Source organism: Pipistrellus kuhlii, unplaced genomic scaffold, assembly GCF_014108245.1.
Source record: "Pipistrellus kuhlii isolate mPipKuh1 unplaced genomic scaffold, mPipKuh1.p scaffold_m20_p_44, whole genome shotgun sequence".
NCBI lineage: Eukaryota > Metazoa > Chordata > Mammalia > Chiroptera > Vespertilionidae > Pipistrellus > Pipistrellus kuhlii.
The window spans coordinates 3,083,189-3,095,810 of record NW_023425545.1 but is presented as its reverse complement, the minus strand read 5'-3'; the positions used below and the strand labels follow the sequence as shown (position 1 = coordinate 3,095,810).

The 12,622-nt window shown below is 62.3% G+C and overlaps 1 protein-coding gene across 4 annotated transcripts in view; it reads left to right on the top strand.

Moving 5' to 3' along the window:
* The first annotated feature begins 6,388 nt into the window (after window positions 1–6,388).
* The window catches only part of CCDC57 (coiled-coil domain containing 57), a 33,324-nt gene continuing 27,090 nt past the window's right edge, over window positions 6,389–12,622 (top strand). For 2 of the 4 annotated variants that reach the window (XM_045572250.1, XM_045572251.1), the window contains exons 1-5: window positions 7,149–8,228; window positions 8,694–8,802; window positions 10,587–10,688; window positions 11,528–11,685; window positions 11,756–11,830. In XM_045572250.1, the coding sequence (XP_045428206.1) occupies window positions 7,822–8,228; window positions 8,694–8,802; window positions 10,587–10,688; window positions 11,528–11,685; window positions 11,756–11,830 (851 nt within the window). In that variant the 5' untranslated portion in view covers window positions 7,149–7,821. Of the gene's footprint in view, window positions 7,006–7,148; window positions 8,229–8,693; window positions 8,803–10,586; window positions 10,689–11,527; window positions 11,686–11,755; window positions 11,831–12,622 lie in introns of those variants that run through there. The other 2 variants (XM_045572249.1, XR_006739907.1) reach the window with 2 other exon arrangements.

Sequence of the window (12,622 nt, the reverse complement as noted above, 5' to 3'; positions counted from 1 at the left end):
CCCGAGCGCGTCAGGCCGCTGGCGCCGCCCCGCGCCCCGCCCGGACCCCGCGCTCAGGGGGGCCCCCCCGTGCGCCCCGACGGCGTAGCCGGCCCGGGACCCGCCCACACCCCCCGGAGGCGGGGCTTCCCGGCCCGCGCCCTCCGGCTCCGGTCCCGCCCCCCATCCTCCCTCCGCGCCTCCCGGGCGCACCCCCGCCCCCGGCTCCCCAGCTCGGCGGGGATCCCCTGAACCCCACGTGGCGAGGAGTCCGCGGTCCCCATGGGGTTCCCCGCCGGCCCTGCCGGGGCCGGGGCATCCCCCCAACGTCCGTCTCTCCCGCCGCTCCGGCCGCGCCCTCCCCTCCCGCCCCCGAGCCGGGACGCTGGGGCGGTGGGGTCGCCGGCCGCGGCCCCGTCCCCTCCGCGCGGACCCCTCCGGGCGGGGGGCAGGGGAAGCGGGGCGCTCAGGCCCCACCTCTGTCCTCCCAGCTGGAGAAGGAGCCGCGGGGGTGGCTGGGGTGGGGGCGCAGGAGCTGAGCTGGGACCCCGGCTCACTTTCCACCCAACCCCGGGACGGCCCCCCAGTCTCCCAGCGCGGGGGGGGGGGGGGCAGGGGCGAGGGGCTGGGCCATCACAGCGACCCCGGCTGGTCCAGGAATGGAGAGGGGCAGGGCTTGCCGAGTGAGCATCAGTGGCCGTCATTCCTCAGAGGCCTGTGGCGCCCCAACCCCCAAGCAAAGGAGGGGCAAAGGCGGCCTCCGGGCCACGCCCCATCCACCATCCAATGCCCCTTCTGAGACACCAAGTCCCCTGAGGCCTCTGCTTTTTAAAAGTGTATTTTTTATTGAATTCAGAGAGGGAGGGAGAGGGAGATAGAAACATCCACGATGAGAAGGAGTCATCCATCAGCTGCCTCCTGCACGCCCGGACAGGGGATGGATCCTGCAACACCCGGTAACCAGGACGTGGCCCTGACCAGGACTCGAACCCTGACCTCCTGGTTCATAGCTCGATGCTCAACCACTGAGCCCCGGGACTGGGCTCTGCCTTTATTTTGGATGCCGAGACCCCGCCCTGCTCCGGCCCACCCTGTCCCGTCCTTGATTCCGTTGTTGGAAGTCACTGAGCCGGTCCCCTCAGCCCTGGCATGGCTCCCAGGAGCAGGAGCAGCCAGGGCCGTCCCAGGACCACCCCCTGGCCGGTCCCCCTTCCCAAGGCGTCTCCGTCTGGAGGAGATGGACGGCCGAGCGGCCGAGACCCCCACTCTGCCCGTGTGCGCAGACGGAGGGGCTCCGAAGATGCCGGAAACCTGGAGGGGCCCCTGAGGGTCGCGGCACCCAGGGAGGGCGTGGGACAGGCCTCGCCTTCCCGCCAGGGCCGGGACCTCTGGGCCAGATGGACCCGTGCAGGCTCCCGCCCTCACCCCGTCCCCGCGCTCCAGGCCTCTGGTGCTCCGGGGACAGGGCCGGGCGGAGAGCTGGGCCGGTGAAGAACGCTGAGTCAGGGCACGGGCATGCTGCCGCCGTGACCCCTGCCGTGGGGTCCAGGCTCCTGACCCCACTTTCCTCTTGACCCTCCCTCCACGCCTGCGGCCGCAGGGTCCCCGCTCCAGGCTAGAGAAGCACTGGCTGTGCCCTCCCATCTCTTGGAGCTCCGGAACAATTAACATATTAACCAGCTCCCTGAAAATCTAACCTATTAACTGCTCTGCCAGCCCGGCGCGGGCAGAGGCCAGACCCCCAGCCCGGCCTGACTCAGCGGGGCTCCCTGCCCGGGTGGGTGCGAGGATTGGCTGTGAGGGAGGGGTAGGTGTCACACGCAGGCATCGCTCCTCTGCCTGCGCCCCACCCTCTGCTTCAGGGTCTGGATTGGCCTGTTCTGGGTGTAAATGTGTGACAGGCTGCTTTCACTCAACGCCACGCTTCCCAGGTTCATCCTGTGCAGCTTTATCACTCCTTTTTTTTTTTGTTACTCCTCACTCGAGGATATTTTCCCGTTGGCTTTTAGACAGAGTGGAAGAGAGAGGGAAAGACAGAGAGAAATGTTGATGTGAGAGAAACACATAGATTGGTTGCCTCCTGCGTAACCCCTGACCCAGACCAGGGCTAGGGAGGAGCCTGCCGCCGAGGTATATGCCCTTGACTGGAATCGAACCCAGGACTGATGCCTGATCCACTGAGGCAAACCAGCTAGAGCACTTTTCATTTTCTTAGCGGGGGGAAGGGAGAGGGAGAGGGAGAGAAAGAGAAACATTGATGAGAGAGTGGGCCATCCATTGGCTGCCTCCTCCACGCCCCCAACAGGGGACAGAGCCCGGAACCAACCAGGGCAGTGACTGGGAATTGAACTCGTGACCTCTCGGTGCATGGGATCCCCAACCAACCAAGCCGCACCGGCCAGGGCCACTCTCACCTTTTTGCCGTCAAGAACAACACAAACCAAGAGTCTCTGTGGACCTGCTCTCCTTTCTCCTGGGCACAAAGCCGGCGGGCCGCCTGGCCACACAGTCCTTCCCCGTCCGGCTTTTTGAGGAACCTCTCGCCACCCCCAGCGGGCGAGGCTTTGCTCAACCTTCCTGTGCCCACCGCAGCCCCTTCCCGTGAGTCAGCACCACCACGCCCAGCCGGCCATGGGGCGGGGGAGGCGGGGCGCCCAGGGCCACGCAGGCTCTTGGTTTCCCCTTGGTTCTTCCCCCTCCCTTTTTAATTAAATATATATATATTTTTTAAATGTATTTTATTGATTTTTACAGAGAGGAAGGGAGAGGGATAGAGAATTAGAAACATTGGTGAGAGAGAAACATCCATCAGCCGCCTCCTGCACGCCCCCTACTGGGGATGTGCCCGCAACCAAGGTACTTGCCCTTGACCGGAATCGAACGTGGGACCCTTCAGTCCGCAGGCTGATGACGCTCTATCCACTGAACCACACTGGTTAGGGCTTAAATATATTTTTATTGATTTCAGAGAGGAAGGGAGAGGAAGAGATAGAAACATTGACCAGATGGCTCCTGTACATCCCACACTGGGGATCGAGCCCACAACCTGGCATATGTCCTGACCAGGAATTGATCCGTGACCTCCTGGTTCATAGGGTGATGCTGAACCACTGAGCCACACAGGCCGGGCTGGTTTCCTCCTCGCATAGAGGGATGGACCTCCTGGCTCTAAGACCCAACAGCCAGAGTCACCTTCTGCTCACAGTCTGCCCTCTACGCAGCGGGCAGGATGGCATGGAAAGTGGGCGCCAGCCCCCCTTCAAGACAGCCCCGGGGATCCATGTGGCCGGGTGTCCCACGTGGTGCCCACCGTTGGGGCATCTCTCACTGGACTGTCCTGGGACCCTGACAGCTGCCTCTGGTCTGTGATCTCAGGGAGGCAGTTGTGTGGGGCCCCAAACCCCTCGACCCTCCCGAGGCGCTGTCCTCCCCCCACCAGAGTCCCTTACTGGTCTCGGGCCCTGAGGGCCAGCCTGCTGCCTGGTTCCCGGGGCACCCCTTATCCCTGAGGGCAGGGGCCATCTTGCTGCCATCCAGAGTCTGGCCCACAGCGTGTGTGTGTGTGTGTGTGTGTGGGGCATCTCTGTTCTCACTGACCCCACCTCCCTGTTCATGTGGGCCCACCCCTTTGCTCACATTCGTAATCTCCGCAGTTCTACTCTTTGATCACATGACCACACTCTCCTGTTCACGTGACCACTCTCTCACTTGGCCACACCTGTGTTCACTGAACCCCTTCCCCCCAGGACTCTGCCAGGGGCGGTTTGCCCAGCCATCTGTGTCCCCCATCCCCCAGAGACAGCCTCACAGACATGCAGGCTGTGAGGTGTGGGGTCAGCGGTGAGCAGAAGGTGCACCTTTCTGGTTCTGGCACTCTGGAAGCCACAACCAGTTGGGGAGGGGAGGGTTAGGAAGAGATGCCATGCTGTGCCAGGGCCACCTTTGGGGTCAGTGCTAGGGTCAGGGTTCATGCTGGGCTTGGGGCAGGTCAGGGTTAGGGGCTGTAGATGGTGAGCTGTGGTGCTCATAGTTGTTAGGATTTTGCCGTATTTAAAAAACAAAACAAAACAAAACATTTTTATTGATTTGAGAGAGGAAGGGAGAGGGAGAAACATCAATGAGAGAAACAATCATGGATCGGCTGCTTCCTGCACATGTCCCACTGGGGATTGAGCCCACAACCCAGGCATGTGCCTGATGGGGAATTGAACTGTGACCTCCTGGTTCATAGGCTGATGAGCCACACTGCTAACGAAAAAAACAAACATTGAAACCTGTAAAGAATTTTTGTGAGTTTATTTGAGCCAAACTGTTGACATATGCCGGGAAGCAGGACCCCAATGAATTGAGATAATGCTCCGGAGAATGGCGGGCCACATTTCTACATTGATACACTGAAATCAAAGGAAAGGGACGTAGGTGAATTACATGAAATTCATTGTTGGTAGATTAAGGAGGTGGGAAAAAGCAAAGGGGTTAGGATAGGGTGAAAAGTGAAATGATGGACAGGGATGGATACAGGATACTTTAACGTAATTAACAGCTGATGATTAACTTGATAACAATCACAATGAGGGAATGTCCTGGTGCCATTTGTTGTGTCCTGAGGAGTCTTGGGGGAATAAAAGGAAGTTACAAGTTACCCAGATATCGCACAGATATGTTATTTTTTTTTAATATGTATTTTATTGATTTTTTTACAGAGAGGAAGGGAGAGAGAGAGCTAGAAACGTCGATGAGAGAGAAACATCGACCAGCTGCCTCTTGCACACCCCCTACTGGGGATGTGCCCGCAACCAACGTACATGCTCTTGACCAGAATCGAACCTGGGACCTTTCAGTCTGAAGACCGACGCTCTACCACTGAGCCAAACCTGTTTTGGCCAGATATGTTATCTTAGAGGCAAAAAGGCAAATGGGCTCAGTAAAGAAGATCTAAGTTGATCTTTGTCACGGAAAATATCGGCCTAGGACATGACTACCCACCATAACCTGTTTGTGATAGATCCTCCCTTCCTCCAGTTGATGGACAGACGTAAACCCCACCTGCGGCCACCCTAACTCCCCAATTCCTAAGTCCCTAGGTCCCTAATCACCAATCAGCGTGTGCTGAGTGCCCTAAGCCCCGCCCCCTATCCTTTAAGGTGCTTGTACCCGGCCCTTGCTCTCTTCCACCCCTCTTTCCGTGGAAGCAGCTGGCAGGGGTACCCTTCCCTTCAATAAAGCCTGTGTGTGTCCTGCCATCCCTGTCTCCGGCTACCTTCTCTATTTAATCTATCAGTTTGTAGTTAAATATTGAATTTTCAGAGCATCTTTGGTGGTTATTTTAGGTCTCTGAGTTTGCAAGACTGCCATGCAGGCCTCCACTGAGCTTGTCAGGTTAGCATGTGGCTCCTTTTGTCCACACACACCATGGGGCCCCTGTACTGGGACTGAACAGTATCCTATAGAGCACATGTTTTTGACCCACAAAGCAATGGGGAAGGGAGGGTGCCACCCTGTTTTATCGAGAAGCAAACCCAGTCCCAGAAAGCTATAGCAAAGCAGGCGAGTAGTTGGGATTGAACCCAGGCTCTGTCTCAGCAAGTCAAAGGTCAGGGCCCCTCTGCAGCTCCTCCGTGGGCCACAGCTTTTTCCTGTGTCTTCCCGTGACAGTCACCTCACCCACCTCCCATGCTGCCTGGCTCATCCATCTGCCTGTGACCTTGGACTCCCGGACCTCTCTCCAGGAGCTGCCTCCGAAGGCGCAGCCTTTTAGGGTAAGGTGACCAGACGTCCCACTTTTTAACAGTTTGTCCCTCGTCCCAAGGAGTTTTTAAAAAAGTCCCCATTTTTGGAAAGATTCTTTTAAACCTTTTGGACTTTTCAAAAACACCACCGGACGGGGGACAAATTGTTAAAAAGTGGGACGTCTGGTCACCTTATTTTAGGGCTGACTGGGTGGGCCCTTTGTCCTGCGCTGGCGGGGCCGGCTTGGGAACCAGCCCTGGACGGCGGGCATGCCATCCGGGTGGGTCCACAGAGACGGGCTGGACGGGTCGGCACGAGCTGGGCAGGAGGTCCCAGCCTCTGTGCCCATCACTGCCCGGAGCCCGCGGTGCCCGCCGGGAGGACTGCGCTCCCGCTGTCTCCACTGGGACGGCCGTTCCTCCGGCCCCCCGGACGCTCAGGCGCTGGGACGGCGCCCGGCGGCAGCTCCGGGGCCTGCGAAAGTGGGCGCTTCTTCCTGAACCCACAAACTAAGGCGCCCGCTGGGCGTGCCCCCGAGCGGGCAGATCCTCACAAACAAGCCCGGCCCCGCGGGGCAGCCCGGCCCAGTGCGCCCCGCCCGCGCCCGCTCAGCCCACCCTCGGGAGCTCGCTTCCGGCGCCCGAGCTCAGCGGGTGAAGCCTCGGTCGCCTCCCGCCCTCCCCGACACCCGCGGCGGCCCGGGCCTCCTCCCGAGGCTGAGCCGCTGGAGCCGGCGGGCCCCCGCGCCCCTTGACGCCCGGGCGCCAGACAGCGTGTGGCCGGCGGGAGGAACCGGAAGAAGCCCGGCTTGTGTTTCTGGCCGGCGGGACCCAAGCGCTGCACCGAGCTCGCCCGGACCCGGGGGACGGACTCGAGTTGCTATGGCAACGCGGCGGGACCAGCGGAGGCTGGTGGGGTCCGGGCGCGGGGCGCGGGGCGCGGGGCGCGGGCGCGGGCGTGGGCGTGGGCGTGGGCGGGGCCTCACTCGCCGCTTCCGGCCGCTTTCCGTGGAAAACCTCGGGGCTTTGAGGTCCGGCCCCGTCTGCGCCCCCAGAGCCCGGGCGGGTCCGGCGGGGCCCCCGCAGGCTGGCCGGGCCCACGGCGCTGAGCACACAGCCCCTGTGCACCGTTAGCCTCTCCGGCCGCTCCGCCCCGCCGGCACCCGCCCAGCCCCTCCCCTGACCCGGAGCCACTGGGTGTCTGGTCCGGCTCCCCCTCCCCGACCCGGAGCCACCGGGAAAGGACTCTGGTCCGGCTTCCGGCCCTCAGTGGGCACCCATTGCCCCAGCTGCTCAGGTCTGCCTGTTTTTTTTCTTTTTAAATATATTTTATTGATTTTTTCACAGAGAGGAAGAGAGAGTTAGAAACATCAATGAGAGAGAAACATTGACCAGCTGCCTCTTGCACACCCCCTACTGGGGATATGCCCGCAACCAAGGTACATGCCCTTGACCGGAATCGAACCTGGGATCCTTAAGTCTGCAGGCCGAGGCTCTATTCACGGAGCCACACCGGTTTCGGCAGGTCCGCCTGTTTTGTGGAACGGCCTCGGGGAGGCGTGTTGCAGGGTTCTCAGGGGAAAGCCTGCTCACCGTCAGCCCTCACCCCTGCCAGTGAGCCCAGGCTGGTCTCCGAGGATGGAGGCCTCTCCCCTCCACAGCGGCTCCGGTGAAGCCTCCTGGTGTCATTACCGCGCCCTCACGGGCAGACACAGGCCTGCGGGGGGCAGACGGCCCTGAGCCCGGTCCAAAGGGAGGGGGCAGAGGAGCTGGGCCCGGGCTCAGGGGGAGGCGGCGGAGGGAGTAGGCTTTGCTCCATGCCCAGCCCCGTGCCAGGGGCTCACGGTCCAGATCCGCTCCCATCCTGAGAGGCGTTTCCTTGCTCCCCTCCTCCCCTTCCTTCCTCCCTTCTCTTTCTTCGGGTTTACTGAGCACCTGTCTGTGCCGGGGGCTGGGTTCACAGGCAGAGCTCACTGCCCCGTGTCAGCGGGGAGCGGGCCCCGAGCTGCTTCCTTTGTGAGGACAGTGCCTCCCCACGGCTCTGAGGTGGCTCTGTGTGAGGACAGTGCCTCCCTCACGAGCCTGCGCCCCCCCCCTCCCTCCAGCTGCCGCCATGCTGCCGCCGCCCTCGGAGCAGGCCCTGAGCGAGCTGCTGGCTCGCAAGGAGGAGGAGTGGCGTGCGCTGCAGGCCCAGCGCGCCCGGCTGCAGGAGGCGGCGCTGCAGGACGCGCAGCGCCGGCTGGAGGAGGCCGAGGGGTGGCTGCGGCGCCTGCAGGAGGACTTCGTCTACAACCTGCAGCTGCTGGAGGAGCGGGACCGGGAGCTGGAGCGCTACGACGCCGCCTTCGCCCAGGCGCAGAGGCTGCAGGAGGCCAGGCAGGCCGAGGCGAGTGAGCTCAAGATCGAGGCGGCCAAGCTGCGGCAGGCGCTGGCCGCGGAGGCCCGGAGGCGGGAGGACCTGCAGCAGCAGCTCCAGCTGAAGCTGCAGGAGCACCGCCTGGCGCTGGAGCAGGCCCACAGGTGGGGCACCTGCGCCTCCCTCACACGCCGGCCTGTGGGATGGGTGCCGGGCCTGTGCTGTGGGTGTTGGGCCCATTCCCCGACAGGCACAGCGCTGGCCACCCACCCCACCCCGCCGGGTCCTGCCTCTCTGGAGCAGGCAGCGTCTCCATCACGCTCCCGGTAATGAGATGCTGACATCAGGCCATCCCGCTCCTGGTAAACAGGACCCTGTGGCCTGGGCCAGTGTGCTCAGTGGGCGGCGTCAGCCTGTACACCGAGATGTCCCTCTTCGGATCTGGTCAAAGCACAGGCCCAGGCAGCACAGGCCTGTGGTGTGCAGGCTCCGGATGGGTGTATGTGCTGCCCTGGGCCCTGCTGAAGCCGCCCCTGCCAAAGCAAAGTACCAGCTCACACTCACGGCTCTGGGCTTCGTCCTCTGAGCGCTGCTCACGGGGCTCCTCTTGCTGCTGCTGTCCTTGCCAGCGACAAGAATGTGGAGGTCGATCGCCAGCGGGAACAGTACGAGAAGCTCAAGTGGCAACTGGAGAGGAAGCTCCAGGAACTGGACGGCGAGCTGGCTCTGCAGAGGCAGGTAGGAGGCGCTCCCAGGCCTGTGTGGACTGCCCGCCCGGTGTCCTGGGTCCGGAGGACGACACCGGTAACTGTCCTCTGTGGGATCCCAGCTGAAGGGCTGCGGGGCTGCCGTCAGGGTGGGGGTCCCAGTGTGCAGAGCTGGGACCTGGGCTTCCCCGGAGGCTGGGTGGGTGTAGCAGAGGAGCTGTGGGGGCTGGACCTCGGGGTGAGGCCAGGCCAGGGGGGCACTGGGTTGCAGAGCCCTGGCAGGGGGCGAGCAGGAGAGGTCCCCGGGGGCTGCATGAGGTGGGGACAGGCCAGCCGTGGCTGAGCAGCATTGCCGGGCTGGGGTTCTGGTCCTGGGCTGACTTCCTTCGGTCACAGGCTGGGCTCCGCCTGCCCCCTGGCGGCCACAGACGGCAGTGCTTGGGCCTGTAGCACCTCAGGACGAGAGAATGCAAGGACGTTCACATTCTGGTTCCAGTAGGATTACTCACATGACCCGGGTACTTCGTTTTGCTCCTCAGAGGGTACAAACAGAAAAGGATCGGCTTTTCAGTCCCATCTGAGAGCGACAGCCGGGCATTCATGACGGGCAGGTGTGGGGCCCGGCCGCAGGCTCCCTGCATCCCAAATCACGAGGCTCAGCCCTCATGGCTCCTCTGTCTACACCCACCCACCCTCTGGGGAAGCCCGGTCCCAGCTCTGCACACTGGGATCCCCACCCTGACCGCAGCCCAGCTGCACGCTCACAGGAGGCGGAGCCAGTGAGCCTGAAAGATGGGACAGAGGCCGAAGTGCTGGCTCCCGGCTCCCGTACCTGCAGGCAGGACCTGACGGGTGGGCCCAGCTGTCACACTGGGGGGCATCCTGGGGGCAGGACCTGGGAGGGGCCCAGGAGAGGGGCTGCAGGGGCTGCAGGGACAGGCCGGGGCAGCTGTGCAGTGGCTGCAGCCGGCGGGACCGGGAGGCTGTGTGGGGGAGGAGGGGTGAACTGCGGGGTGCATCCTGGGAAGGGGCGCCACTAAGAAGACGGGAGGGAGCAGGACAGACACCGAGAAGCACAGAGGAGGGTGGGAGGAGGATGCTTCAAATGCCGGGAGAAATGGGCTGGGCGTGCCGGGCGCGCTGGGATGCGCACTGCTGGTGAGTGGGCCGGATTATCGCCGTCATGGTCCATGGCAGTGGTCGGCAAACTGCGGGTCGTGAGCCACGTGCGGCTCTTCGGCACCTTGAGTTTTTAGCAAAGGCCAGCTTAGGAGCACCCTAATTAAGTTAATAACAATGTACCTACCTATATAGTTTAAATTTAAAAAGCTTGGCTCTCAAAAGAAATTTCAACCATTGTACTGTTGATATTTGGCTCTGTTGACTAATGAGTTTGCCAACCACTGGTCTATGGCGTCTGCCTTTAGAACGAGCCGTGGGCGAAGCTGGGAAGGGCCTGGTGTAACGGGCGGCGTGGGGTAGGATTGACCAATCGGTTGCCTGTCTGTCTAGCAGGAAACCAGCAGGTCAGAGGAATGGCTGGTGGGCATGAGCACGGCTCACGGAGACCCAGAACCCTCGGCAAAGCCGTTGGGAGTGGTGGTCTGACAGGGCTCGTGTCTGGTCCTCAGCCTTTACACTTGCCCTGGGCTGCCTGTAGCTCAGCGTGTGCAGGCAGAGGAGCAGAAAGCGAGGGGTTGCAGCTGCAGGGCGGCCTGCCACCAGGCCTGCCCTCCGAGATGCCTGAGGCTCTGTGTGCACCCTGGGTCCGGCTGTCCGCCTGCTCACCCTCTCCCATCCCACCGCCACCCCCAGGAGCTGCTGCTGGAGTTCGAATCTGAAGTGCAGAAGCGTGAGCACGGGTTCCGGCTGCACGCCGACAGCATGAGCAGCACCGTCCTGACCCACGAGCTCAAGGTAACGGCATCTGCCAGGGCCTCTAGTGGTGAGGCCACACGGCCAGAGGCAAGGACCAGCCTGAGGGGAGGGAGCCGTGCAGGGGAGGTGAAAGGGGCGACGCCTGGCCTGCCCAGCAGCCCTGGTTGGGGCTCATGGGACGGAAGCCCAGCACTAGTGGTCAGCAAGGCTGCCCTGCTGCCAGCCTCCCCCAGGCCTGCAGTCCATGGGCAGCACTCACCATCAGGGGTCCAGGACCCTGTGGTTCTCCGTGGCTGGAGCCCATCCCTGGTCTCAGTTCCTGGCACAGACACCAGAGTCTGTGGGCCCCGCCTGCCCCAGGGCCAGAGGCATCCAGATCGCAAGGCTGGGCTGCCCACAGCGACCCTCACCCGGCCACTGTGGGGACTTCCGAGTGCCAGGGGAGGGGAGGACACTCCTGTAAGGAGGCCGTGGGGGTGCTGTGGGAGTCCCAGCTGCAGGCCCTGCCCCACCTGCTGTGCGAGAGGGTTCCAGATCCCAGCACCTGCCCCAGGGCAGCAGAGCTCACACTGGAGCTGTTAGGGCAGCAGCTGTTCTGTCCCCCACGTTAGTCGAGGAAACAGGCAGAGAGGTTACGTTAAAATGGAGTGTGCAGGATTTCAGCCGCATTCTCTCAGCTTCCACCTGTCTGTGTCAGTCCAGACCTAAATAGAATTCACACCACGTGAGGAAGTGAAGCAGGAACACTGGCCGGCTGGGTCACGTGGCCCCGTGGGGTGCGGTGCTGTCCTAGGGCCGTGGGGGGAGCTGCCGGCCTCCGATCCCGATCCCGATGGGTGTGCTCACAGCCTCATCCTGAAGCCTCTTCATGTTTCCAGGTGAAGCTTCTGACCAAGGAGCTGGCGGCGCTGAGAGGGGCCGGGGCCCAGGCGGCCGGGGCCCTGCAGGACGCGCAGGAGGCCAAGGCGGAGCTGGAGGAGCGGCTGCAGCGAGCTGCCTGGGAGCTGCGGGACCTCGCCGCCGTGAAGGACGCCCGGTGCGGGTCCCTCCGGGCCCGGGGGCCTGGCCACGGCGGCGGCTTTCCGCTCACACTCGGTTCTCCTCAGGATAAAAGACCTGGAGGACAAGCTCCAGTCCCTGCAGCTCGCCCTGCACACGGAGCAGGAGACCTTCCGGAGGAAGTGAGTGTTTCTGGCCCGTGTCCGTGGGGGCGGCGTGGGCTGCAGCAGGGACGCCGTGGGTGCCGGCGTGGGCAGGGAGGTGGGGAGACCCGTTCCCCTTGCTATGCTTTTTCTTTTTTTAAATGTATTTTATTGATTTTTTCTACAGAGAGGAAGAGAGAGGGATAGTTAGCGACATCGATGAGAGAGAATCATCCATCAGCTGCCTCTTGCACACCCCCCACTGGGGATGTGCCTGCAACCAAGGTCCATGACCGGAATTGAACCCGGGACCCTTCAGTCCACAGACTGACCCTCTAGCCACTGAGCCAAACCGGTTTCAGCTCGCTGTGTTTTCAAGTGTGCATCCCGAACCGCTTAAATTACCACCTGAAATGCTGAGCATGAATGTCATTTCCAGCACCTTACATACTGTCTTCGAGAGCTGACCTGTTCTCTGACACGCCCCTGTGCCAGGGCGAGGCACACCCACTTCCGTTACAGTGAAAGTGCAGCCCAGTCGGCCTGGCTCGGTGGTTGAGCCTCGACTCAGAAACCAGGAGGTCACAGAGGTCACAGTCAGGGCCTAGGCCCAGGTTGTGGGCTCCACCCCCAGTAGGGGGTATGCAGGGGGCAGCCGCTCCATGATTCTCCCTCGTCACTGACATTTCTCTCTCCCTGTCTGAACTCAGCAAACGTGTATTTAAAGTGCGGAGCCCACACTTGGCTGTGGAAGCTTCACTGCCCTTTCCTCCGCTCCTGTCCCTGCTCCTCCCCAGGCAGCGTTATCCGGTAGAATGGCGCCTCCTGCGG